This window comes from Charadrius vociferus, unplaced genomic scaffold (assembly GCF_000708025.1).
Source record: "Charadrius vociferus isolate BGI_N301 unplaced genomic scaffold, ASM70802v2 scaffold32, whole genome shotgun sequence".
NCBI classification, from domain to species: Eukaryota; Metazoa; Chordata; class Aves; order Charadriiformes; family Charadriidae; genus Charadrius; species Charadrius vociferus.
In genome coordinates, this window is record NW_009647856.1 from 1,905,111 (window position 1) to 1,933,103 (window position 27,993).

General features: G+C 39.8%; 1 protein-coding gene across 1 annotated transcript in view; it reads right to left on the reverse strand.

Moving 5' to 3' along the window:
- Positions 1 to 3,182: 3,182 nt before the first annotated feature.
- The window catches only part of GNAT3 (guanine nucleotide binding protein, alpha transducing 3), a 25,912-nt gene continuing 1,101 nt past the window's right edge, over positions 3,183 to 27,993 (reverse strand). The window contains exons 2-8 of the mRNA XM_009882922.1: positions 22,215 to 22,257; positions 17,034 to 17,175; positions 13,393 to 13,550; positions 9,359 to 9,487; positions 5,098 to 5,227; positions 4,738 to 4,891; positions 3,183 to 3,373 (exon numbers count right to left, since the gene is read on the reverse strand). Of these exons, the coding sequence (XP_009881224.1) occupies positions 3,183 to 3,373; positions 4,738 to 4,891; positions 5,098 to 5,227; positions 9,359 to 9,487; positions 13,393 to 13,550; positions 17,034 to 17,175; positions 22,215 to 22,257 (947 nt within the window). The remainder of the gene's footprint in view (positions 3,374 to 4,737; positions 4,892 to 5,097; positions 5,228 to 9,358; positions 9,488 to 13,392; positions 13,551 to 17,033; positions 17,176 to 22,214; positions 22,258 to 27,993) is intronic.

The window sequence follows — 27,993 nt, forward strand, 5'->3', positions numbered from 1 at the left end:
GGTTCGCAAAGCCCACACGGTGTTTGTGTCAGTCACTGCTTTGCCAGAAAATCGGGCAGATTTAGGCCGTCCCAACTCCTCAAAGCAGGAGCGGGAAACCCAGTCTGTACAGTCTCACCTCTATTTTTGCTGCTACGGTGTAAAGTCTGCCCCATTTCTTAGGCACTTGCTTGAAGAATACGTTTGAGAGATGTGTTTGTTCATGGATTTGTTTCTTTCAGACCTTGGCTTTTATTATTTTTATTATTATTTTTTATTTTTTATTGTTTTTACTATTATTTATGGATCGAGGGCATCGCTGGGAGAAGGACCTGGGTGTGCTGATTGATGAGAAGCTCAACATGAGCCAGCAATGTGCGATCACAGCCCAGAAGGCCAACCGGATCCTGGGCTGCATCAGAAGTGTAGCCAGCAGGTCAAGGGAGGTGATTCTGCCCCTCTACTCTCTTCTGCTGAGACCCCACCTGGAGTACTGCATCCAGCTCTGGGGCCCCCAACATAGGAAAGACATGGACCTGTTGGAGGGGGTCCAGAGGAGAGTCACAAAGATGATCCAAGGGCTGGAGCACCTCTCCTATGAGGAAAGGCTGAGAGAGTTGGGGTTGTTCAGCCTGGAGAAGAGAAGGGAAACCTTATAGCAGACTTCCAGTACCTAAAAGGGACTACAAGAGAGCTGGAGAGGGACTTTTTACAAGGGCATGTGGAGAAACGATGAGGGGCAATGGCTTCAAACTGGAAGGGGGTAGATATAGATAAGATATTAGGAAGAATTTTTTCACTTTGAGGGTAGCAAAGCACTGGAACAGGTTGCCCAGGGGAGTTGTGGAAGCTCCATCCCTGGAGGTGTTCAAGGCCAGGCTGGATGTGGCCTTGGGCAACCTGGTCTAGTGGGAGGTGTCCCTGCCCATGGCAGGGGGGTTGGAACTTGATGTTCTTCAAGGTCCCTTCCAACTCTAACCATTGTGTGATGTTCACCAATGTGTTGGTCAGCAGCCGGCTGAATATGAGCCAGCAGTGTGTCCAGGTGGCCAAGAAAGCCAACAGCATCCTGGCCTGTATCAGGAACAATGTGTCCAGCAGGACTAGGGCAGTGATCGTCCCCCCTGTACTCGGCACTGGTGAGGTCCCACTTTGAGTATTGTGTTCAGTTTTGGGCCCCTCAATACAAGAAAGACAGTGAGATTCTGGAGTGTGCCCAAAGAAGGGCAACGAAGCTGATGAGGCGTCTGGAGAACAAGTCTTATGAAGAGCGGCTGAGGGAACTGGGGTTGGTTAGCCTGAAGGAGACTGAGGGGAGACCTTATCACTCTGTACGGGTACCTGAAAGGAGGTTGTAGAGAGGTGGGGGTCCATCTCTTTTCCCAAGTAACAAGTGATAGGACGCGAGAAAACGGCCTCAAGTTACGCCAGGGGAAGTTTAGATTGGATGTTAGGAAAAAGTTCTTCACGGAAAGGGTTGTTAAGCACTGGAACAGGCTGCCCAGGGAAGTGGTGGAATCGCCATCCCTGGAGGTATTTAAAAGTCGGGTAGACGTGGTGCTTAGGAACATGGTTTAGTGGTGGTTTTTGGCAGTGTTACGTTGATGGTTGGACTCAATGATATTCAAGGTCTCTTGCAACCTAGACAATTATAAGCCATCCAGAAATTAATGTTGATGTCACCATAGCTCAAATTATTTGTTTTACGTTAGATTTATTGCTGGAGATGAATCCAGAAACCTTAACGCTGAAAATCCCTTATTTTAAATACAAACAAGGAATTAATCAAAGGAAGCATTACAGCTCAGGCAGCAATAGAAATCCAGAAAGCGCAAAATGCATTTTATCTGTCCCCTTCCTACTTCTGCTGGGAGACCTGTGCACACCAGTGGCCTTGCTCATGTGGACAGCTTGCAGGGCTCTGGTGTTCAGTGACCAGGTGGCCTATTACAGTGTTTTCAATAATTAGATTAACCAGAGCACAGTGAGCGTATGGTGAAAATTAGATTGCAATGTATTAAAAAAAAAAACCCAACCCAAAACAAAGAAAAAAAAGCAAAAGAAACATTTTGTCAGTTATCAGATTTCAAAAGTGAGTGTTGTATCAAGAACAAATTTCAACATTCGGTTGAATGTATTTAGAACTCCCACTCTGTTTAACATAGTTAAATATTTTCTGTAGTTCTAGTCACAGTAAATCAGGAGGCGTTAAAGGGGAGCAGTTCTTCATTAGCAGGTTCTCTGCATAAAGAATGGATCTCTGCGCCAAAGTCCCAAGGATGTACTTTTGCCACAAGGTCTGGTGGGTTTCCATCTGCTCTGCACTGGTGGAAACGACTGTTGCAGTCACAGGGCACTGGAGAATCTGTCCAGCAGCAGGACTATTAATTATTATTAAAAAAAGAAGTCTTATCTTTTATTGTTAAAAAAAAATGTTTCAACTTGCCTTTGTGCTCTATGCAGGAACTGATAATTGCTATGATATTTTTTCACCCTTAGAGTTTCAAAAAACTTGCCTCCATTTTACTGTGTTTTGTTTTTTCCAAACTGGATAGCTGTGTTTGTGAATTTTATACACGTGGAGTGTTTATGTATGTGCACCTCAGCTCTTCAAACAAAACAGTATAATTAAATGTGCATATTTACTTTGTCATACATTTACTTGTTGTCATACACCAGTTAAGTCTGGGGGGTTTGCCTTTGTTGAATTAATGTTACATCATTTTGAGTTGCGTAGGTAAAATGAAACAAAAGAGTACTGAATGGAAATTATCTATTGATACTGTTTAATGCTATGGCTTTCTTAAGGCTTCAAATATAAATAAAAGTCAGTTATCTGTTATATACCACCTTTTTTCCCATCACTAGAAAACACAGGCTACTGAGGTGTCCCCAGTTTCCTGGGAAGTGCTGATTACCTTCAAATCATATTTATTAAAATAGGAATTTCCCTTTGATTCCAGCAGGATTTGTCAGCAACTGGCATTTCTGTGGAGCAGAACATTTTTTTCAATCTTCTTATGACATACAGAAAGTCAGCGTTGGTCTGCAATGCTCAGGCTATACCCCAGGCTTTAGCTGACAGCTAACGAAAGCCTAATTGATGTTTCTTCCCTAGAGTTTTTTTATTTCAGTCAGCACACAGGGTGAAGAGAGGAAAGTGGACTGAGATGAAGTCAGGCTGCGAGCAAGGGAATGGATGGCTAGAAAAGCCCACAGTCTTTCAGATTTTCTTTGATTATTATGTCTGTGACTGCATCAAATACAAACTTGACATTCTGGGTGTCTGTGGCACACGTCAAGTGAGAATATATCTCTTTATCTTGTTTCCTTATGTTCAAGTCTAGGAATTGTTTCTTGATGTAATTTCCAGCATCTTCAAATGTATTTAGTCCTAGCAGAGAGAACAGTAAAAGAAAGAGAAGATACATTTCAGCTGGTACTTCCTCACTGCTTCTAAGAAACAAGAATTCTTGTTTTCTTTTTTTTTTTTCTTTCTTTTTTGTTTTTTTTTCTAAAGGGAATTAACTTCATGCATTAGGTATGAAAATTTTGTATCTAAACTGCCCACCTAAATTTAAATTTCAATGCCTAACCAGAAGTCCTAATTTCTGAAGTGAAATGCTCCTGAGTAAGTCAGTGTGAAACAGTTAAGGACCTTAGAGAGAGGGCAGAAAGTGAGAGAAACACAAGAAAAACAGAAGGAGCATAAATTCAATGGGGATTGGGCAGATAGCAGACAAAATTGGTGGGAAGTACAAAAATTAAGAGATAAAGAAATGAAGAAGGACAAAGGGGAAAAATTCAGATGCTTATATATTCAGTCATAATTTCTTGGCGCAGCTTTTCCGCCTTTCGGCAGCACTCCTTTAGAACAGCAGCGGGTGTGAACAATGGCATCGCACACCTGCTGAATGTCGGGAGAGGGATGGGACTCCTGGAGGCAGGCTGCTGCGGAGAGCCCTTGCTGGCTCCCAGCCTGTCTGAAGCCTCAGGCAGCGTAAAGTAGCGTCCCTCCCCTGAGTCTAGCACACAGTGTTTGATTATCCCAGTGAAGCACTGAGCAATTTGGGGTTGCTGTGTCCCGAGAAAGGGAGCGAAGGAGCTGGTTTTCAGGAACTGGACAGAACTCATCTTCTAATAATAATATTACTTTAAGTATGCTTCATTCTGGACACTCCCTATCCCAAATACATTAGGTTAATACTAAAATGCCGACAGATTTTGTTTTTTCTCTGTCACTTTCTGACATAGTCTCACATATTCTCTTGCATCAGCTGGGAACAGCTGCTGCTTGTTATTTCCAGTAGACGCTACTGTGACATACAAAAAGAGGCTGACTTCCTTTATGGAATGGATTTTCAAAATAGGGACAAAAAGTTTAGATTCAATTATGGTGTGTGTGAGTGATAAGCCACTGACTTGTAGTGAAATGTTGGCTGGGTTCATCAGACCACACTTCAGCCATCTGAAACTTTTCGTTCTCTTAGCTTCTTGTACCCACCAACGGAGAGAAATAAGCATCTCCAGAGAAAGATGACCCCAGCCTAGGTTAAGCATGATGAATAGGTGAGATGAATTGGATTCTGGCTGTGTCTGTCCTATACTATTCTTTTGAGAGAAAGGCTAGATGCTTAGATAAGATGCTTGGTATTTAAATGGTTATATAGAGGTGACCTGAGTCAAAGTCTCAGTCTTTAATGCACGGCCTGCACTAATCATCTGAATGTATTTTCTTCTGAAAACTCCAAAACTTACCACTATACTCAGGAAAGCAGATACTCAGATGAACTTTTGCTATTTTCTCTCGAAAGAGGTCTTTTTTGTTTAGGAACAGCACAATGGAAGTGGCTGCAAAACACTTGTGGTTGCAGATGCTGTTGAACAGCTGAAGGCTTTCATGCATTCTGTTCTGTTGAGATGCAAAAGGTAAACATGAGAGACTGACAAATCTCATCCCCATATGTCATTTTTACTGTAATGTTCTTTACTGGCAAGAACCAATACAGCATAATGGCCTTTAAATGGTTATCAGGGAACAGGAATAGTTCTGATATGCCATCAGAGACTACATTAAAACTTAGCAGGAAAAAGGGTTGTTTGTCTCTTCTGACTCACCACTTCTTTATCTTCCACCAGAACCATGTCATAGGCACTGAGTGCAGCACAGAATATGATGCAAGTAACTCCCTCAAAGCAGTGAATCCACTTTTTTCTCTCTGATCGCTGTCCACCCACATCAAACATCCTTTGCAGAAAAGATAACGTATGTACAATGTAAAGCACTAATAAGCATGTAGTCATGCTCTTAATGTGCAGAGTGCAACTAGAGATGAATGACAAGCAAATATCCAGCTTTTCCAAATATTGGCCAAGGAGTACTGTGCATCACTTATGGCTTTGTAGTGGGCATAAAATGAAGGTTTATATATCTGCATATAATACATTCAGGACTTTCAGGTGGCACTCAGTGCTGAGGAAGTGGGCCTCTGCGTAAGAGCTCAGTGCAGCACGTACCCCGCGGGCGCGGGTTTATTCAGGACAGAATTCATATGTGAAACATTGACAAAAGACCCTCAAATCCACAGTCTTTTGTTAGTTCATAGTTTCGCTTGCAGTGAACTGACACATTGATCAATAGGGCATATGACTGGAAGCCGGTCACGGGTTGACCCGCTGGTTGTTTAATGGGCTGGTGTAGATCTATATTTAGTCATCTATTAATTGCCTTGGCACAATCACTTAGCTAGCAGTGTAACCTGCAGCATGCAGTTGGGGGGGGTGTTGTCTCAGCCCTATCAATCTCATTAGTTGCTATTTAAGCAGCAGTTCGTGGGGAGCAGGAATCCCATCATCTGTATAAAGGAAAATGTAGGGCTGTCCTCCTCTGCATTAATTTCCTTCAGTCTTTGCCATAAATTACTGCCTTTGGGTAGAGTCACATGAACTTTTTATGGACTCTTTATATGAGGTCCAAAGCCAAATGAGCATACCTAGCTGGGACCTACTTCGGGCCCTAGTTAGGACCCAACTGAAATGGAGCTGTCATCAAAGCTACTGTTGTTCTGCTTAGCACTGGCTTTCAAAATTCCCGCTTATATTTGCACTTCTTCAGTGATAAGAGATAGGGCTTTCTTTTCACTATTTTCCGGCATTAAAATTGCCAAACTTGAACATTTTTCAAGAGCATTAGAAAGGAGAAAAAACATAAAAAAATCAAATTTATCCTACTCTTACTTATTCTGTTTCCTTGTGCGCATGATGACTTTTCCCTGTGCTGCCTGTTGTTGAACTTAAAACTGTAAAACCTAATCCCCTGTTGCATTATCCCTTCTTTCAAGAAACTGCATTAGATCTTATTCTCTGGATGTGTCTCCTGCAGTATCTGAAAATTAAACACAACTCAATTTTTATAGCAATGAAAATATTGGGATCCAGTATGAGAAAATCATGTCGGTAATAAAAACAGCGAGAACAATTTGTTGCTGGAACACCATTTTTTGCGGTATATTGATCCTGCTTTCTTCACCATCAGCAATGCAGCTGACGGAAACAACGGTTATTGTTTATCAATTTTCATCCTGCTTAGAAGAAATGAAACCCTTCCCAGTTCTTGTGATGAACTCTTTCTGCAGCTGAGGAGTAATTAGAGAAAATGATTTTTTTCCCTAGTACATCTCATCTCTTTGTCTGATCATTGGGTGTCTATAAATGTGAATTATTAGGGAATCGGGAAGCTGTTGTGGAACAAGATGTTTATAACAGGAATGGCATTCTTCCAAACATATCTTCACAGAGTTCCGTATGCCTACCGAAGAGTGAGGTCAGTATGAATAAAGCATCTTGACTTTTGGCTGTGATTAGTGTGCAAAAGTCACCCACTATTATGTGTCTTCCTGAATTTGTGGTATGTAACTCTGAAATCAGGGTTATGAGGGGGGAAAAAAGCTTCAAAATTTAGTCTGTGGTAAAGTTTCACAAGCACACATAATCATGTGAATCTGTAGTCACTTCCTTCAAGCTTTTAGCATATGGCCCTGTGAATATTCATGAGAAGTCAGTTAAAATAGGACAAGATCAAGGCCATAGGCAATGCTTATGGGCAGTTTTCATTGTAATAACCTTTGTTTGCTTAGCTTTTCTCGTGTCAGCCCAGAACTTAACATATGCACATGTAAAACTGAATTCCCTCTGTTAGTGGTAGAAAATGTATTTCTGCGATGATCTTTTTCTTTTACCAAGACAGTCAAAATTAGTTTTGAAAGCTCTATATTTTCCCAGCACTGCTCTTGGAAAATTTAGCTACAGATATGGGACTAGCTGTAAGTTCATTTGTCCTAATGGTACATATAGTGAGACCTGAAGACTAAAAGAAAGCTTGCCTGATTGCAGTCAAACTCTCCCGAGCACATCAATGGAAATGACAGCAGGAGAAGACCAGACCTTCTTTTAAAAATACTTAAGTGTTCGGAGCTCTGGAAATCAAAGTCAACATTAGTGAAATAAATTGAAGACCTCAAGAAAGCTAAATTACACTAAATCAGCAAAGTAACTGCTAAGAAGATGGCAGATAAAGAGAGATGTTTTCTGTTTTCAGGTCCCTGGAGCAGTACTGGGAGTTCGACTTTTACTGCACAGATACAAAATGTTTTCTGCCTCACTCAGTGCATAAGAGGGACAAGTGCTTAGTGAATGAGGCATCTGTTCATGTTTTCTTTTTATCCATGTAGGGCTTGTGACCCCAAGCCTCATTTAAGTACATCAACCAAAACTCACTCTAAATGTGGAAGTGTTCCTCTCTTTATAGATGTTTCTATGGAACTTATCAACCTAAGTGTGGAGTCATCAAGATCCCCCAGCTGTTTTGCATTGCTCTGGCAATGCAAAGTAGCAGTAACTGGCTAGTTAAGATGGATTTATAGCTGCTCTGCATCCCCTACAGCAGCTCAAAACTCTCAAACTATTTTGTAGTGATTTCACCTCATATTACTCAAGTGCCTAAAACCACTAATGAATTTACTCACATAACACTACTGTGATGCATAGCAGAGAAGCTAAACACGGTGAGTTTTGTGTTCGTGGTGGCATTAGGAGCCTTCCTCTTGTAACTTAATTCTCAGTTGTGCTGCATTTCAGTTGGACCTAGACACTAATTCTGATGTTGGAATATCAGCAGTGGTAACATTCCTGTCAAAGATGGTTTGCACTCTGGTGATTTCTTTCTCCATTCTGATTTTATTTCTTACATAAAACTATGATTGTAACTGAAGGTGCTCAGATTTCCAATGTGCAAAGCTGTCTGGAAATGTTGTAATCAGAGAAGAAGATGATGTCTGTGACATTGCACTGTGGTAAGTGGGTAAATCCTGAATTTTCACAAGTGATCACTGTATTAATAGGTGATAATAATTTATTTGCAGAGCATCTGCTTCAGAATTCTAGTTTGTATATGTAATCTCTGTTGTGTCAAAGCGTCTGCGTGGTAGCATACATGGTTTGGGGGATGTTTAATTGCCGCATGAGGAGAAAAATAGAAGCCCAATGAAACATGTAAAAGTTATAATCCTCATGCTTTATAGATCTATCTATCTCTACAGGAAGTTTCTTTTCTAGACTACATTCTTCAATATGCAGCCCAGCTTTTAAATTAAGAATTAAATGGAATTCAGTCCATTGAGAAAAGCATTATAGAACAATGAAACTGCCATAATTCATTCAAATACATTTTCATGTGGAATTAGATGCTTTTAATTGTTTCACCAAGCATAATAAAATCGTGAGTATCTGAAATCATCAATTATTTTCAGTCAAATTTCTCAGATACATTATTTTCAAGATTTTTTCCTGAACATTTAGGATTTTGTCTTAAATGAGCACGAAGACATGCATGCTGATACAGAAATTTCCCACAGGACAGGAATTATTATCTTTTTTTGCCAACCGTGATGCATTCCCGTGTTAAGAGCAGTTATTTCTGTTCTCAAAAGAAGAGAGTGAAAGGTTGAGAGTGCATGCAAATTACTAGTCATCAAATGTTTTGCATGCTGTTAAGGACATTTAGGTAGGCAAATTTCATAAATGTCACAAACAATTATTCAAATGGCAGGATACAAATAATGCTTTTTAGACACTTACATATGTAAAAATGTCTTTTAGAACCCGATATTCTGAGATCTCTTAACATCAGTCCATTATATGCTTCAAGTTGGAGTACTGGTCCTAAAGTATCTTGCTTTTTTGGCTGTTTCAAAATATTCAATAAGAGGGGATTCAAGGATATCACAACGGGATTACCAATATTATAATAGGTCAATACCTTTGAAAGGAAATACTTAAGAAAGACAATATCACAGAAAACTGTCAAATATGGCTTTCGTACCTGAAGTTCAAATCCTTGAAGGAAAACTGAGTCTCTATAATCCCAGTTGTTTTCACTCGGGAGTGCAAAACATCCTGCTCACTGGGCACGTAGTCCGGCCTTGCTAACCTGTCCAAATCGTTGAGATAACTAAGAAGAGTAAAAAGAAACGGTGGTTGGTGAATTCAAAAGGTGAAATGAACATTACAGAATCATTTCATATTGAGCTGCTTTTAAATATTTTATGTAAATTACACATTTAAAAACAATACTATACAGTCTAGATCCACAATCCAGAGCCTTTCTTTTTTTCTTTTTTTTTTTCCCTTGTATATAGAAGTGTAATTTAGTTGTATATAATAAACATATTTCTGAAAATGTCAGTTCAGGAAAATCCTTGTTTTCCTCAAGCATGCTAAAACCCCACCTTGTCGGGAAAGGGGTTTTGTCCATTTGCTTTCAGCAAGTGGAAATTGCCACCACAGGGGAAGAACCGCAAACGTCTCTCAGAAGTAGATTGACTAGAAATTATTGCATCTTATCAGACCTGTTGTAACAGTACCTTCCTTCCTAAGTGAAAGGGAGGGCGCAATATTTTGGAGGAATTCACATTGAGGGGCTGTTTTCCCTGCACACCTATCAGTTTACAAGAGGAAAGTACATGATAATTAAAAAAAAAATTAATAATTTTGTAATCAAAACCAGAAGTTTCAATGAAGGTGAGGACCCCCTAGGTTAGTATTCCCACAACCCCCTGGAAAATAGTGGATTATCTGGTTTTATGTCTGGCATATAGAGATAAAATCTGCATGAAACGAAAATCCAAACCAGACCTTTGAAGCCTGTTCTTGTCCTACCACCAACCCTTCTCCCATCTCTTCCAGGAGCACACAGCTTTCTCAAAATGGCTGGGCAGAACCTATGAATCCCTCTGGCTGTTCTGGGAATCTGTGTAAAGAGGTTACGAATTGAAAAAAGGAAAAGAAGAGGTGATGTCTGAGGAGCTTCCTACCTTTTCACTACAAATATTCAAAGAACAAAGTGAAAAGGAAGAAACCACATACAAGTTGAAGAATTTCCAAGCTTTCGGTGTCACAGTTGGTACCTTTCCATTTGTAGCCTCTTGTCTCTGACACACAAAACATGGTCTCCTAATGTTTATTAGGCTTCATGCCTTTTTTTTTTTTTCTTCTCTAACACTAAGTCTGCCCAGCATGACATTCTGCTGTTCAGTTTAACCAGACGACTACCAAAACAAACCTCACAGCTCATCATTCTTGTCTACAATATTTAATACATCTGTAAGTAAAAAAATGAAATTAAATGAAAGAAAATGGAATGAAATTATATAAAATAAACTTTAAAAAAGCTAGAATCTTACATATGGAGATTTGTCAGTAATGCTTGCAAATGGGATTTTCTTATTTTAAATTGAATAGACTGAATCTGCTCAGCAAGGAGTGCTGAAGTTGATCTGAGTAACGCAATGTTTGCCCATTATTTGAGTCCGGGAAACAATCTGTTTTAAAAAAAAATCCAAACAATATAGTTCTGGGTCTCTGAGTAGGGCCTGAGGCAAACTCATCTTAACTCACCTTTGTGGAAGGCTGAAACAAAGACATTTTGCAATTTATAAAACATGTAAGCACTAAAGTAAACACTTCTATATAACATTCATTATAAAGATCTGATAGTTCTCAGTCACAGATGCCTAAATTCAATTCAACACAGCCAATTGTAATTGCATTAACAATCTGGCCAGGTTAATTATCTAGTTAATGGAGCAAGAGAGGCATCTCCAGATTCTTCCTAGAGCTGTCGGCAGCTCCAAGGGGACCCTCTGCGAGCCGGCTCTCCACTGGCAAAAGAGGGAACGCAAACTAGGAGGTTGGTCTAAACGCCTGAGCTTTCCTTGGCTTGAATTAGGTGAGAGGAATCCTACCCTGAGAGGCAAACGACTGAGCAAGCAAGAAGTCATGATTTATAACCCTGATCTTGCCCCTTCTGTACCCATCACTCCATCTTGAAACAAGATTAATTCCAGGTGAGTCTAGAGAAGAAATTCCAGCCAGGAGATTTTCTGTTATTCAGACAGTCTCGTTCTTTTTTCAATTAAAACACAGAGGGGAAAGGCAATGATCAAACTTCATTAGCATGAATTTATAATGAAAAGACTGAAAGATAACCTCAGAGTTTACACAGTAAATCAATACTGTGTGTAAGAGCTGATTCACAGGAGCTGAGAAACAGGTGTTTGGTTTGAAAATAAATTGAAATGTAGCATCAGAAGGTTGATTGTCTCTCGCTGGTTTTGAACTGATCATTAGGAGGCCAGCGGCAAGGGCAAAAATTAAGTTGATTTTAATGGTTCGGAGTCAAAGGCTAGATTTTCAGGACCATCAGGTACTGAAGGGTGAAGACAGAGGATTAACAAGATTTTCGGAAGAGTTCAAGCAGATGAAAAACTTATCATTGTTGTTTTAATGTAACTCCAGCAATAAATAATGATTATTGGCTCCTTTACAGTCTGTACTAGCTCCCTTAATACTGAAACCTATTGCAGGTAAAACATGACACAGCCCATAACACCGAGAGGGAATTATTTTAGATCTCTTTTCAGGCAGCAAAACCTAATCTGCCAGGCAGAATGTACGCACTAGAATGTTACCTGGTGAACAGGCAATATATATTTTTTTTCTGCATCATTTTTTTATTGTTATTTTTGTTTGTGTTTTTTGGTGTTTTTCCTTTTAGTTGTGATGACTGACTTGTTATGGGCTGTTAGTGCTGGGAACTGCGCTGTGGCCTGTCTAAAAGGATAAGTTAAGAGACAAAAGATTGCTCTGTACTATTCCTGTAGAAATACAAGTCTGCCATAAAATACTGCCAAATTGGGCACAAATCAACACAGGCAATATTTGCTTTGGTTAGGTATCTTGCAGAAAGGTCTTCATTCTTGTTTTGAAGATATAAAGAGACAAAGAATTTTTAATATATTCATGGTATATCCCTACTACTCTCCATAATTAGTGGGCTTTTACTGCTGTCAGTTTGCCTGGCTCCTGGCCCAGTCTCCCATCGTGCCTTGCCCTGCCCAGTATAAGGGGCACCCAACACCTCATGAGGTTTCGCCCTGCAGGTGCCTTCAGCCTGTAGGAGGAGCTGCAGGAGCAGAGAAACCTCCAGCTGCAGATCTTGGAAGATGGACCTCAGCTGGAACAACCCTCTGCCCCAGGTCTGGAGACTTACGCACTCTAGGAAAACTCTGACCCAAGTGACACCTCTCTTCTCCATCTTGTATGTATGAGCTTGGGGAGAAAACAGCAGAGCAGGACCACTGTAGCCTGCAAGAATAGCTGTAGAAGCAACCAAACCAGGGACTCCCGAAAAGTCTAAGCTTACTGACATCTAAGCTGGGAGATGTACCCCAGCTGAATGGTGACCCTTCCTGGAGCGGGACCTGAGCAGCCCTAGTCCCCGGCCACCTCCTAGGCCGCAGACAGGGAACTGGGGCCATCAGGTTGGAGAGAAGCTGTAGCACCAAATTCCAGCCAAAATTGGCATAAGGGAGATTTTCTGTTATTCAGATTGTCTCATCCAGCCAAGACCAGCTGGATGCTGAGATGGTGACGGCCCAGGGAGCACCCATCCATGCGGCGGGGTTAGTTTAGAGGAAAGTGTTTATAGTTTTCTCCAGACTAACGTTTAACAGCTTGAAATGTATGCATCCAAAGTACAGCTCTAAAAAACCGTAAAACCTGTTTCAATTCACCTTTTCCCTCATTTTGTCAATCTTAGAAGTACCAAGAGATAATAGACTTTTTGGTTCTTACAGTTTAAACAAACTCACAGAAACAAGTTGTTACGTGTTTTCACTTGTTTCCTTCAGTTAAAAATTTCTGATATATTATTAAGATTAGCAAAAAACCTCATTCATTTCAGGTTAATGAGCAATAATTTTTGTAGCGTGAGGAGGTGTTCTTGTGGTAAGCCTTCCTGTGCTGCCTGTTGGGGTAGTAGCCAGCGCTGCAGCAGCTGCAGCTGGTGTCACCTACTAGGCTGCCGAGTCGTTGAGCTCGTACTCCGCCGCCCTTGCGAAGCAGGCCTGCGTCCCGCCGTCGCGCCACACTTGTTTGATGAGTTCAACCAATTCAGAAGACATGTCGCCATCCTCCAGCGTTGTTGCCATGGCACACAGCTTCCTTTCATCTTCCTAAAGAGAAATTTCAGTAAATATTGTGGAAGCGCACTGTGCCCTTCCACCTCCTTGAAGATGTGCTTGGTTTGCAATAAGTTAGCAGGGGCAAAATTTCTGATTTTCACAGATTTTTCCAGGGAGCTGTACTCGCCTGTGCATGTGAATATCCTTTTGCAACCTCACTTCCCTTTAGTTAGGGGCAAGATTAGACTGAAATTGCGATACACAGTTTTCTTCTTTTTGTTGGTTTTTTTTTTTTTTTTTTGTTCGTACAAGGGCTCAGTTTCATCTTACCATAGGTGTTCACAAAAGGTCCAACTTGGAAGGAAGGCTTTTATTGTAAGAGAGAGTAGTGGGGTATCAAAAACTAAATAAAAAAGGATATTTAAAGATTAAACATACTATAACTACATCAAAGCAGAAATATATGGCTAAATATATTTTTGAATGTATTTGGAAGAAAAAAAATCTAGCTTTAGGCCACAGGAGAAATGTGGCAAAGTGGATATAACCAGTGGATTCATTTCCTATATGTTTTTTTCATTTTGAGAAGAAGAAACCTGTAACTGAACGAAATCCCAAATACTTTAAATGTGTTATTCTGCAATTTCTTCCTTTTGCAGTCAATCCAAAAAGACTTCAAGTAATCTATTACATTAAAAATGTTTCTTTTCAGTGTTTAACAGCTTAGGAATGTACTGTAAGTAAAGAGCACGATTAAAATAGGGTCATTTGATACACTGTCACAGCAGTGGATAATTATAGAATATAATTCCTTCCTAGCCGTATAAGTAGACGACTGAAGTGACTTGCAGTCAATAGTTGCAAAAGTATAAATGGATTCTGACAGGCACTGTTTTGGCAGGGAGTATGTTTTACTCAAAAATAGAAAACATCTACACAGTAATGTGTAACAAATGTATTTTAGGTGTGCACTATACCTTTCAATAGAAATTGGGGTTTATGGCAACTTTGGAAAAGTCAGAGACCGAGCAAAAATGAAACACTGCAGGTTTTCTAAAATATTGGAGAAATTGAATTAGCATGGAGAAAAGGAAAAAAAAAAGGGGGGGGAGAAATATCCACTGGAGAATTGCCTTTGAAAGAGGACGGAAGGTAGGCGCACAATTGCCCTTCTACGTTAAACACCACCAATTCCGTTCTACACTCCCATCCTCTGGCTCGGTGCTGGGATCAGCAGACCTGAGTCATGCTTTCTCGTGTCTGCTCCTCGTTTGTCTCCAGGGCTGTTCTCCAGGGTGCACACTTGTTCAGCTTCAAGATAAGAGTTGGAATGTTCTCTCCTTCAAGATATCACATATCATTTAATGATTATGGCTATCCTCCTACAACGTTGGATTTGTTGGTTGAACAGCCTGCAGTGAGAAGGCTTGAGCTCAGACCCTCCAGGTGTATGGTAAAGGTTCATTGATTATTATGCAAAAGGTGGCATCTGTGGATTTTGATGCTTACGTAAAAAAGGAAGATAGCGGCAGATTGAGGTTATCATAACCCTGGTTTATATAATATTTCATTTCTCTCTGGCATTTAGACAGCGTTCAGATGATTTGCATATTAAAAATAGATTGCAGTAGCGCTTTAGGAAGAAAAAAAAACCTCTCTCACCTGAACAGATGTTGTTCGAAATTTTGTGCTGAGGCACCCTCAGGACCACTTAGAGGTATTTACAGGCAGTCCTGGAACATGGATGAGCCCATTGCTTTCAGGCCTATGATAAGCCCAGTCTTTGGGCTAAATGACTTTAAGCAGCTAAATCTGACCAGAACACATCAAGAACAAAGTCCAGCTGAAATCAAAGCTTGTATCGAAACAACTCAAGCTTATAAATGGCTTATGATTTTACAGAAAATGTAAGCTAAGTTTGTTTTTGCAAGAGAGGGCAATGTTTAGCAGTGATTCAAATAACTGTGACCAAAATTTCTGTTTTCTTAAAAACTCACATCCAGGTTGTTCTTATGTGGGGGAGAAGGAGTCAGGCACTGCAAATATTTTATGAAAGTGTATTCAACTGTATTCTTAGAGGCCTATTTTGCCAATGACAGTAGGAGTGGGCTTACTGTGCTATAAATTATAAACTTACAAAAGCCGTATTTTCTGCCTTTGGTTGTATATGACGCTAAGAAGTGAACTGAGCTATTAAACAAAAATTTTCAATTCCCAGTTCCCCAGGCTGTGAAATCCCTCGAAAATAATGTCTGTGAAAGTGGCATAGATGATAGATGATGAGCAAACATGTTTTAACCTCTCAGAAAGTTTGGTAGGGCTGAGAGAAGAGGCTGAAGTACTGGGGCACAGGCAGAACACATCTCAGTTATAGATGGCAAACAGAGCCTGGACCTGGTAGTGGATATTAGAGGCTGAGCCAGGACCTGCGAGTAGCTGTGGCAAGGTTCACCTGTCTTCAGCCATGTGGACTGGTAGATGGGTCCATATGGTGTCTATCACAATTGAGGACACTGCACCAAGTAGCAGCACATTCACATGGGCCTATTTTCTGTGTGCTGCCTTTGGGCACCATTACGTTTGCTTGAATGACTTGCATTCATGGAGCCTTAAAAGAACACTGTAAAAAAACATTTAGTTTCTGTGTTGTCAGATGACCATATGAGCTTCAGTAACCTTTCAAGGATTTGTTTATCATTTTTTCGGTCAAAGTACCACATGTCATTGTAGTGAAATGTAGACTTCTGGAACAAGAAAAGCTTTTTCAGATAAGCAGATGCAATAAACCTCTAGGGAATAGGCAGAATTTACCAAAACTGGAACCAGCTGATATTCTGACAGGCCTTTGAGAAATTCTCAGCAAGGTCTGAATTACAGGCAACAGACTAAATCATTGCACTGAGAAGAAAGGTATGTGTTTTTCCTTTACTTCTGTCCCTGAAAATTCAGCGTGATTGCCAGAAGATAGCAGGGTTCTTTACTGCGGCTCTTCCTCAGTGTGCTTGTGCGTAGGATTGCTAACTGTGTCGAGGAGGTCAGACTCCGCGTCTCTGCAGTGCCAATGTGCCAGTGCTGCTCCTGTACAACGGGGAGTCTCTCTCTGCTCCAGGAGCAACGCCAAACTGAAGTATTCCAAATATGTCTACATGACCCTTCCTTACATGGCTGAGCCCCAAGATTTGTTCATAAAAGGGAAATACGTATTACATTTCCCAATAGCAATAAATAAGTCACTGAGCAGCTAAGAAAAGGTTTGGGTTTTTTATTTTTTTTCTCATTCTTATGTCTTTGCAAGTTGAACATTTCTTTTGTAACAAATGAAATGGCAGTTTATGCAAAGGTTGGACCTCAGGCATCAGTCTTCAGAAAATAAAATTAAGTAAGGACATCTTGTCACATGTAACTCAAGCAGTACTTAAGTTTCCACTGTCATAAAGCAAACATTGGACCCTCTTTGTTCTACTAGTCTCTACTGTGATATTACAAAAAATTGTATTCTGATGCCCATTTCAAGAGAAAGGGTGTCATACTCACAATTCTAGCTGGGTTTTCGTAACTGATTCCTAAATTGGTCATTGCTTTCACAATAGACAGGATAGACTGCACTGTGTTACTGTAAATGACGGGTCTGAACTCCATGCGTTCCTGGTAGGTGAAACCATCTTTATGGATGATCCTGGTGCAAAAATAGAAAACAAAAGATTTATGGGATGCATAAAAAAAAAAAAAAGAAAAAAGAAAGTAATGAAAAGTTGGATCAGATGCTTTTGTGGTCAGCGTGAGAAATAACTGAATACATCTGGCCCTTGGAAAAGCATTTATCAACAGTTGATCTGCCTCTTCTGCTGAAACAGGTAAACAGTTTCTACAACTATGTGAGGTTAAATTCATGAGGTTAGGTTTTGACTTCCCAGTTTGAGGGAATAGGTATTGTTTTTTTGCCTTATGGGTCAATATAAGATAATGTATGAATCCAGAGCAATTCCCGTATCTGTGGATACAGGGCAAGATGCATAGCTGGACTTAGATCCCAAATCTTCTATTATGGGAATCTACGATGTCAGTCCTGGGCGGTCACATTGCTTATTTAATCATTTTTGGTTTTATCCAGGATCTTACCTAAAGTAGAAAACTTACTGCAAAAAATATTTCTACACTGTGAGTTGCTTCCTCAAGAAAACAACAACAAAAAAATCTTTCTTTGTACAGCTGTTACAATTTCTAGATATTGAAAGGTGTTACTGTTATTATCTATAGGCTTTGGGGACATACATATCACTCCAGAGGATTTGGCCTGTATTCCAGAGGACAAAGAACCTTAGCAGTCAAATTCAATTAATCTAATTCTGACAGAGGGATTATAATTTCATAATCCTCCTTGACTGGAGAATGGCATGGGGTTAAAGTTCTCCAAGATCAATGTGCAGATTATATCATGACTCAGAGACAACTTTTTCCATCAGCTGTGAAAAAGGATGAAACCTTCACCCGTTTTGGTGTAGCACACTCTCAATGAACAGACACCAAACTGCTTTGGCTGCTGCTGGAACCAAGCCTCTGTTCTTCCTCACCTCAGTGGTTCAGCGATAAAGGCCAGGTTATTAAATAAATAATTTCTGGGGTTTGGGGTTTGTTTTTCCCTGTCTTTTTCCAGAGATACAGTCTGGAAAGAGCTATATGAGTAGAAAGGGATGATGCGAAAGGATCTGACAGGTTGGCCCAGAATGAGTAGAGGTGTGTGTCTTGGGGAGACTTTTGCATTCAAGGGGAGAAGTCAGCCCTGTCAGAAAACAATTCACTCACACACACAGACAAAACCCAGATCATGGTTGAATGTGCAGGAGTCTTAACATCCCTCTGACTTACGGATGTCAGAAAATTCAAAAGTTGCCTTCTTGTATCTGTAGGAATAGTGTCTGTAGGAAAAAAAGAACTCTCTAAATGTTTCCCCAGTCACTTCTAGACCAGGTAAGTCTATAAACTCTGTTTTGAAGCTTTGTTTTTTTGAATGCTGTTTTCAGCATGAACTGAAACAAATCTGCAAGATTCAAAGGAATCCTCTTGTGTACTTGGGAGGAACATAAAGGGGAACTGTGTTATTCAGTCTGGTATACTAGTGAACGTGTTTTTGCCATCTTCTGAAATATCCACGTATCCTTGTGTCAACACAGTGATTTGAATGAAATAATAAGAATTGTTTAGAGGGGAGGCTTAATGTAGCTCCCTGACAGTGTGCTGGATAGTCTGGATTGCTGCTTGGGCACTACGGGACATTAAACAATGTCCTCTATATGAAACACCACGGGGCCCAGAGCTCCCCACTGGTGTAGGTGGCCTCCCTTAATGGGTCAGATCACCTTTAACAAGAAATAATTTCAACTGCTATCAATGTTGAACCTTGTGCTGGGATTTAAGCATATTCTTCTCACTCTTACCCTTACTACCTGTGAAAGCAGCAGCTTTTCTATAAATAATTGAAAGAAATATATAGAAACTGAAACCCCATGAAGTACACAAACTTGGTTTATCCACTTTGTGTGTCTCACAGCAGTGGACATAAAAGGATTTCCTGGGAAAATGGGTGTTTTGCTTGTGGCTGCAAAAGTCTGGTATGAGAGAGAAGGAAAGGCCCTAACACAGTATGCAAATGGCTATTTTATATTTTCATGCTTTCCCTTTTAAGAACAAAGGAAGGAAGAAAATTTAAGATTCTGAAATAAAAGTAGATTCTGTAATTACGGAAAGAAAATTTGGTTTTGCTTAAGGCTTTTTATGTTTTGGGTTTTTTTGGTTTTGTTTCTTTTTTTTTTAAGAAAATATATTTATGTTGTCTGGCAGAAAATATGTTAGTTAAATCAGTAGTGAATTTTGCTTCTTTTATTAAAGATCTGTCATTCTTAAGGAAAGATTGTAAAACAGCCTGACAGCCTGTATGGCCAGAAGAAGCATTTTAGCAAATAGAAAATTTTCTTCCCTGATCCTCCTTGAAAAGATAAACAGCCTTTGAAAACTAAATGCAGGATGCTGCAGGCATGAGGTGTCAGGCTACCAGTCATAATATCTAAATTATGTTTCTATTGGAGGAAAGAAAAGTTAGTTCCCTGTTTTAGTTTGGTTTTTTTGGGTTTGTTTTTTTTTTTTTTTGATGCAAGGAGGGCTTCTTAGCAGATAGGTGGCGTTAATTCAATCTCAGCAGGCATGATAAATTACCAAATATTTTGTTTCCTGCTTTTCAGTCACTGAATTATTTATAGTAGGTTTGTACTGCTAACTTAGAGCATAGCACAGAAATACTCAACTTGGTTTTAAAAAGGTTATATCGCACAGTGGAAAGGATCTAATCAGAAGCACAGAGATCCACAGAAGCTTTTTTTTTTTTTTTTTCCTTTTTAGTTAGACCTCATAACCATCCTAGCCTTTTTAGGGCTTCACAGCATAACTGTATTTTGAGCATCAGAAGATATTATGCAAAGCTCAGCGGAAGCATTTAACCGTGACTGAAATCTTCAGTCTGGAAAGAATGAGGTTTCTGAATGAGAAAATTATATTAATAGGAGTAAAACTACCCTGATTTTGGTGGAAAATTTTATTTTCTGCAAAACTGTTTCTTTTGTAAGCAGCAATCAGTCTTCTCTAGAAAATGTTATGCTTCATTGAAAAAATTAGTAACTGAAAGTGTTGGTTTTTTAATGAAAAATTTCCCTTTTCTAAAGAAAAAGTCCTTGGTTGTGACAGCAAGATGACATTTTATATGAAAAAATGATAATTTTCATTTTTCATACAGTTTTCTTGTAAAATAGTTCATATTTGTGATCAGGTTGACAGCTCATAAATGCACAGGGCTTTACAGATAACTCTCAGCTTTGCATTTTTTTGCCCCCTCCTCAATGCTGTTTAGGGTTATCAGCCTTCTTAAAGTGCTCAATTCAGAGGAATATCTTTAATCTCCTCCTACTTGAGGAAGTTTTGATCACAATACATTTCAATGGTTTGCTGAATAGGGAGAGTCTCCTGATTGAACCTCAAAACAAAAACAAAATTATCCACCATTTAACTGGAACAAAAAAATTAGCAAAGTATTTGATGGATGGTTCTGAATCTATTTTATTACAAAATGAGCTACTTGAATAGTAGAAAGTTGCTTTTATAACATTTTTTACTTAACTCTTTAAAATACATTGGTGAAGAAATGAAGTAGTTAGGAGAACTTAAATTCAAATAGTCTTACTGATTTTGTGAAACAGTCTGCTTGACTTTTACACAGGAAGAGATTGGTGCTTACAAAGTGGGGTCATGCCTAAACAGTTGCGATGCCTGTGTAATGTTTTTCTGTATTTGGACAGGTCTAGGAAGCAGACTTGGACACTTTCTATGAAAATAAGGCTAGATACAACAGCAATATTTTAGCAGGTTACACAGTAAAGGAGGATTTTTGCTGCCTGTGTAAGTATCATCTCTTGAACTCAGGTGGATTATCTATTTAAAGATACATGATTAGTATTTTGGCTACCCTTAAAAGAATAGCATGAATTAATTTAGTTTTCTCCTGTTTTACTGTATGGGAAAATATTGTCATAGTGAATTGTAAATGGGGACAGGCACACACACACGCGCACAAAAATTTGACCTTCCTCTGAAGCCAGGGAAAATAAAGCTACTGACTTCAATCTGTGTGGCACCACGTGCACTTTGAACAAACATCTGAACGTATTCTTGTAGCAGATTTATGGTGCAGTCACAAGATCTTCCTAACCAGATACTCAGTCCGAATTTGAACGGGGATTTCTGCATTTGAGCTTCTACAGCCTGTTTTTTCCCAGATTGGTTATTGTATGAATACTTTTTGGGGTGGTACTTTTCTTGCTAAAAGCAGTTCTCATGACTGTCCCTACCCACGCTAGTGGGCAGCAGGTGCTCACTGTGTAGGCTGGTGGCTAAATATGCTCTCACCTGGCCTGTGGGAGACCTGAGAACAATCTTTCTGACCTCTGGCAGGAGCTGGAATAAGACTGTGGAGACCAAGAATGATCTACAGATGTCAGTTTGGAGAAAAAAAAAAAAAAGACTTTGCACTGTTGTGCAATGTGAATCCTTCAATATTTTATCTTCACATCAGATGTAATTAAACTGTGGAGCTACTTGCTGTAGAATATTGTGGAGGTTATTAGTTTACATTGGTTAAAAAAAAAGATTCAGGAGAAACGTAGTCATGAATTAACTGAGGGCTACTAAACAGAGCGATGCCCTCTCTGGTTCAGGATTGTGCCTGGGTCATGGATCAGCAGATATGGTCAGGGTATTCAGCTTAAGTATTACTGTGTGTTTGCTTGTCTGGTCTTCTGCTAGCATCCTTCATTAGCTACTGCAGGAAACAAGAGATGAGCCTAGGTGGACCTGCCATGCCTGGTTGTCTCATACGTTCATGTTCTCACTACAGTACTGTAACTCCTACCAAAGCCAATGAAGAAGGTCCCCAGGTCTTCAGTAAGGAGTTGGACCAGTGCATGATTTGATCAGATGGATTTGATTACCAATCCAGCTGTGTGTCTTAGTCACTTTGTGTTTTTCTGTATGTGGTTGAATGAGTACTTGATTTGAATGATGTTTCTTTGCATTTTATTCAAATAAGCATAAATATCATAATAAGACATTAGCTAGATAGCTTATACTACAAATACCAAATTCAACAACTGATATGAATATTCATATACTTACTTCATTTGCTTTACAATAGTGCTCTTTCCTGACTCTCCAGCACCTGCAGAAGGGGAATGTTGAGATTTGATTGATACATGAATAAGTAGCACATATTAAAAATAACTGTCTGGAACACAGAATTTTGTATCTATGAAGACACGCAGATGTTTTAGATTCCTGTTGTACTAACTATAACCCTCCCTAGTGTCCATTCAGACTTAAAAATCATGAAATCTTAGTAAAAGTATTAATTCTGAAACGGTAAGGGACATTTTAAAAGAAAGGAACTGACAGTTAATTAAGAGAAAAATGTACACTCTTTAATTAGCCAGGAAATAAAATATGGGTCGTATTTTGATTTCATCTCTGGCAGATGGGCAGAAAGACACGAACTACAGCTTCTGACAGTGTCCCATTCATTATGTGATTTGTAGTTGCTCATTTAATGTGTTTCATGACCTTTTGTAAGCTAAGCCAGCCAGTTCCATGCTCTTTGGGCAGCCTCTGAGCAACTGGAAAAACAGAGCATGGAGACTTGCATGTGGTGTAGCTCATGATGCAGAGGCAGCACATGAGCAAATGTCTTGACACCGGTCTTGTGTTGGTTCCTCTGCCCCGTGTTCTTCTGCTACGAAGTAGTGTGGCTGGAGGTGGGAAACCTGCAGAGCAATGCAACAGGTCCAGCTTGGGAAGGATTCTGCAAGAAATCCCCGAAGCTGGCGGGAAGGTTCAGGCATTTGCTTGCATAGCCAGTTGCAGAACTGGGGCATAGGTTCGGTCAGATTATGTACGGTTCATTTGCCCTTCGTATCTCATGGAAAGTGCAAATCACAGTGCAAACCTTCTCAGTGCCAATGACTATCATCTGAACTTCTGTCAGTGAGAGTGGTGAGGCTTGGCAAGAACTGCCAAACAAGAGCTGGATCCTGAAAGCACCTGAAGAGAGGATTTAATTTTGGCTGTGAATCCACGGGACAGGACTCATCACTGCTTTTCTCTTTGCAGATTATTGTTTACCTCACTGGACGGTGTCAAATACTTTTGACAAAAGAGGAAATCTGGGGCATAAATATTTTAACTGAGGGCTTCTCAGTGAATGGAACAAACTGATTACAGACTTTCCAAACAGATTTTGTAAAGCTAATAACATTTAAATGACAGGGATTAATTTACTCAAATGAATCACAACAGACAGTAAACAATACGCAAAATGTTTTCCAAAGCCCATGATGTGAACAGCAGAAAGTGCAAGAGAAAAACAAGCCTATGCAAAATGGACTGATGCTGCCATCTGCCACAGTTTGGAAAAAATGCAAATTTGCCATAGATCATCTCTTATCCCTTCAATGCCCTTCTGAAGAACTTGGTAAAGCCCTGTCGGTAAGGTAGCATTTGCTACACTTTTTGTAGGGAAGAGAGCTGGCTCTGCTGAGAATTCGTACATTCACCTCATGGAGAAGAGCCAGGAAACATAATATAGAACTGAGCTTCTCTTCCAGATCTGAAAGGCAAAGTTAAAATAGAGTGGGAGGCATAATTTTTATCTTTTGGGTGCACTTTTCTACCTCTGCTCATCTTTAATTTATGATCCAGTAATGCCTTTATCTAAACAACAGATAGACTTTGGCTTCCCTCCAGAGTATCGTGTTAGTCGTAGCAGCATTTGCACCTCAGGAAATGGGTCAGAAACAATTTACTTTGCACCTGCTTCCTTTCTTACTCCCCACTCCTGCACAGCCTGCTCCTCCAGCCAGGGCCCAGAGGGAACAGTGGGGACAGGGCTACCTTCCCACCCACTGCGATAGCCTCCTGCTGGCAAAAACAGCAGCGAGAGTGCATGGCGACAGCCCTTAGGTGACTGCATGGGGAGCTGAGGGCAGCTTCCCTTTAGGAGGCAGTGAAAAGGTTAATTATCATTGAGCCTAGGTTTTCTGAATAAAAGACGAGAAGTTCGGCCCAACTTAGTCCTATCCTGAAGCTTGGAAAGTTTAATTGTCTGGAGAAAAACTCTATCACTGTGAAGATTTATAGCTCAGCCTGATAGGGACCAGGGATAATATGCCATAGCCTGTATTTTGCATTTCACAGATTTAAGATCTTGCTTTTTCAAATTTACCTCTGGTTTCCCTACCTCTATTTGGGTGCCAACTTTCCTTGAGATGGACAAAGGCACAGAAAGGAGAGGCACAGAAATCTCGGTCAATGCCTGAAACTCTGGCCCCACTCCTGGGAGCTGAAAGACGTCCCCACTGCCAGGAAGGTCAATGGAAATTTGCTCCCACACTTCTTCCCAGAGATCACGTTCACCATGCCACCTCCACCTTCAGCATGGTGCTGCACATGCAGCACTCTGGCAGACTGTAACCTGCCTCTCTTCTTGTTCTGAATATTTCCAATGGCACCCCAGGTCCCAAGCCCGTTATGTTTCTGGGCATGCTGGGGCTGCAGAGGAGAATGGAGAAGTGCTGTATGGCACCAACTGCAGAGGAGCCATCCCCCAGCAGCCAGACATGAGCCACCCCACCACACTGGGACTGCCTGACCTCTTCCCTGCAGGCCACCAAGGCTTATAGACAGAGCAGAAATAGAGAAAAAAATGGAGGTGCTTTGAAAGCCGGTGAGAGTCTCTCAAATTCAAAGGAGAACAGAACCCAGGACCTCAGCTGGAACTTGACGTTACTGCTTTTCTAAGCAGAATTTGTTTGAATAGTTGTGGAAACTGGGGAGAATAGAAGCCCCTTTCAAGATTAGCATCTGCTGAGCTGTTGAAGAAGGTCGTTTTTATATATTAAGCTGCTTTTGTGTCTCAGATCAAGAGCTATTATCTCTTTACAGTTATTATTTATGTGGAAGTAAAGGTTTGGTTTAGGAAAGTTTCCAGAAGTAAAGATAAGAAAATAGAAAAAATCCTACTGCCTGAATATTTTATTTGAAACCTGTCACAAAACCCCCTGACAATGACATAGAACAGCAAAAGGCAAGAAAAGAAAATCTTCAAATTAAAATTAGAAAAGGTTTTACACCTCTGCCTGAGCCTTGTGTGTTCTGTTTGGAGCTCTGGAAACTGTGAACTAGACTGGAAATTATATCTGCCTGGTCCTCTTACCAAACTCAACAGATTTTCTCCATGGGAGAAAGAAACTAGAGAGCAGATCTAAGATCTAATCCTCTTGAGGGAATAAGGTCCTCAACTGCTACCCCACCCCCAAAAAAAGAAAATCAGTGTATTCCAGTCAATAGGATTGTTGGGCCATCTTTGTGCTCACAGTCTTTCCTTCCAGCACAGCTGTTAATAATAGGAACTTAAACCTGACTTCAATACTGTAGTAATTGGTTCATTTACCTGGTTTTAGGTGCCTATACATTAAACTTCTACATCCAGAGTACTTATCAGAGACATTTTACAGCCAGTGGAGAAAAAAAAAATTGCTACTAAAACTGAAACAGACAAACAAACAGCTTCAATTTTTGTCACCTTGAAGCAGATGTTTAAATTAAATTGGGTGAGTTGTGACTTATAAGTGAGTATTTCTCAGTAAAGCGAGCTGAGGATGGCCAGCTCAAATGAGGGTGAGTTTTGTCCTGCCACTGAAAACTGTAGACAATGATGCCATGGAGTAATACTTTGAAAATAAATAAGTTCACAGTTTTAATATTTATTTAAACTGAACTAAGTTCTTATTTCTGTGAAACATCACTGTGAGCACCAGCTGTTTTGGCCATGTTTCAATTGTGTGCTGTACTTTGCACACAAATAAATTGCAAGCTGGCGTCCTAAAAAGTATATAAACTGCGTGTGATGTGGTAGGCAAGATATGGCCCTGATTGATACAAAAGAAATAAAACTTTCGCCTTGGAGTTTGTTCCAGACTCATAAAACAATCTGATTTTTTTTGGAAGTATAAATAAGTAAGTAGAGGCTAGATTGGTGGATGATGAGGAGGGGGTGGAGTGGCCTTGACAACACAGGAACGCCTAACACAGAGGACTTAACCCTTCTGGCTCCTGGACAACTTGTGAGGGACGTCAGAAAGTGACATGATTTTCTTCCTCCTCCAGTTTATATGTGCAGTTTTTATGTGCGTGTCATATAAACTGTAAATTATCACCTCAACACAGATAATGTGTTGGCTCAGATCATAGAGCTTAACATAAACAAATGTGGTGTCCTTAGTTTCTGGATGTGATTTCAGTTTTGCAAAGGGACCTATTGAAGGATGCAGAGAAACCAGACCAGATATTAAATAATCCTCTCAGGAAATGGTCAGAATACATTTTTTCTTTCTTTTTTTTTTTTTTTTTTTTTTTTTACATTTTAAGGGTAAGAGCATAATGATCACACTGAAAAAAAAATAATGATATACATATCCATTTTTTTTCTGAGTACAAAAGCAAAAAGAAGCAATGGTGACATCTGGTCTGTAATGTAGAGGGAACATATGGTCTGAATGAGCAGAAACTGAGGACTTGAGTAGGAAGGTTTCATTCAAGCCAACCAGCATTACGAAGCTGGTTGGCTTGACTGGAGCTGCCCTTGATTTATGAAGTGTAAAATTTGAATCATTTCTGAGATCACCTCAGAGATATGGGAAGATAACAGGCCCAGATCTGAATGTAGTCGATTTAATCCTCTCCTATCTGGCCATTTCACTGGTTGACTATGGAAGGGGCTATATGGTGCCCCTTATACACGTTGCTTCAGCAGCTGTGATTCCAGGTGTTCAAGAGACACTTTCACTCTAAATCTGGAATAGGCTCAAAACAGACTCACGTTTTACTCACCTCTTGCCTTTTTAAGAATAAGAAAATTCAAGCTGTTGCCTCTATATTTTTTTTCCCTAACATGCTTTTTTACCAAGTCTTTGGCTCCTTGTGATTTGTCATAACAGTTCCCAGGAGAAAAAATCTTCCAAAACGCTGCCCACTGACAAATTTGAATATTTATGGTGTGGGACATGAATAAAGGAAGATACTATAGAAATATACACTATAAAGAAGACTTCGGCAAAAGTATTTTAGATTCTGATGATCATCTTGTCTCATGAAAATAGTGCTTGTATGGTTGATGAAACTGAAAAATGTTCAGATTTGAAATGAATGAACTAGAAGTCTCTTTCATATAGCTTGCAATTAATCTCAAAGTACTTTACTAAGGTTATCTTGAGAATGTGATATAAATAGTGTCAGAAAAAGACTGATAATATACATTCAGAAACATTAAAAACTGAAGTTCTTAATACTAAATACAGGCATGTGTTCTGGGAGGGGTAATTTAGTTTGTGTCCTACTGTAAGACAGGCTCCAGTGCTAGTGCCAAGACATGAAGGCTTGAAGATCAAAATACATCATGAAACTGCTTATCTTATAAATTCCTATTTATCCTATAAATTCCTCTTTATCCTATAAATTCCTCTTGAAGGATTTCTTACATCTTCCTCATGGATCAGTGTTAGTTAAGGTCAGAGACAGGATGCTGGAGTAGATGGACCCTGATTCTAACTGAATATGCCTATTTCTTTTTTTAAGAGTAGATAGAAAAGTATTGAAACTTTATGGAAGTTCAAATGAAAATATTATTCAGTTTTTTTGACCAACTCAAGCTTGTCTCAGTAGGGGCAATATCTTGTATTAATATGGCACAGATAATCTTCATATTCTCCACTGGACTGAAAAGCTTTGTAAACTGCAATCTGAATGCTGAGAGTATACAAAGTGTATCAAACTGCTACTTTCCTGTTATGATTTGAGAAACCTGCGTGCTTGTGTTTTTCTCTTATTTCTTTAGTAATAATAAGAG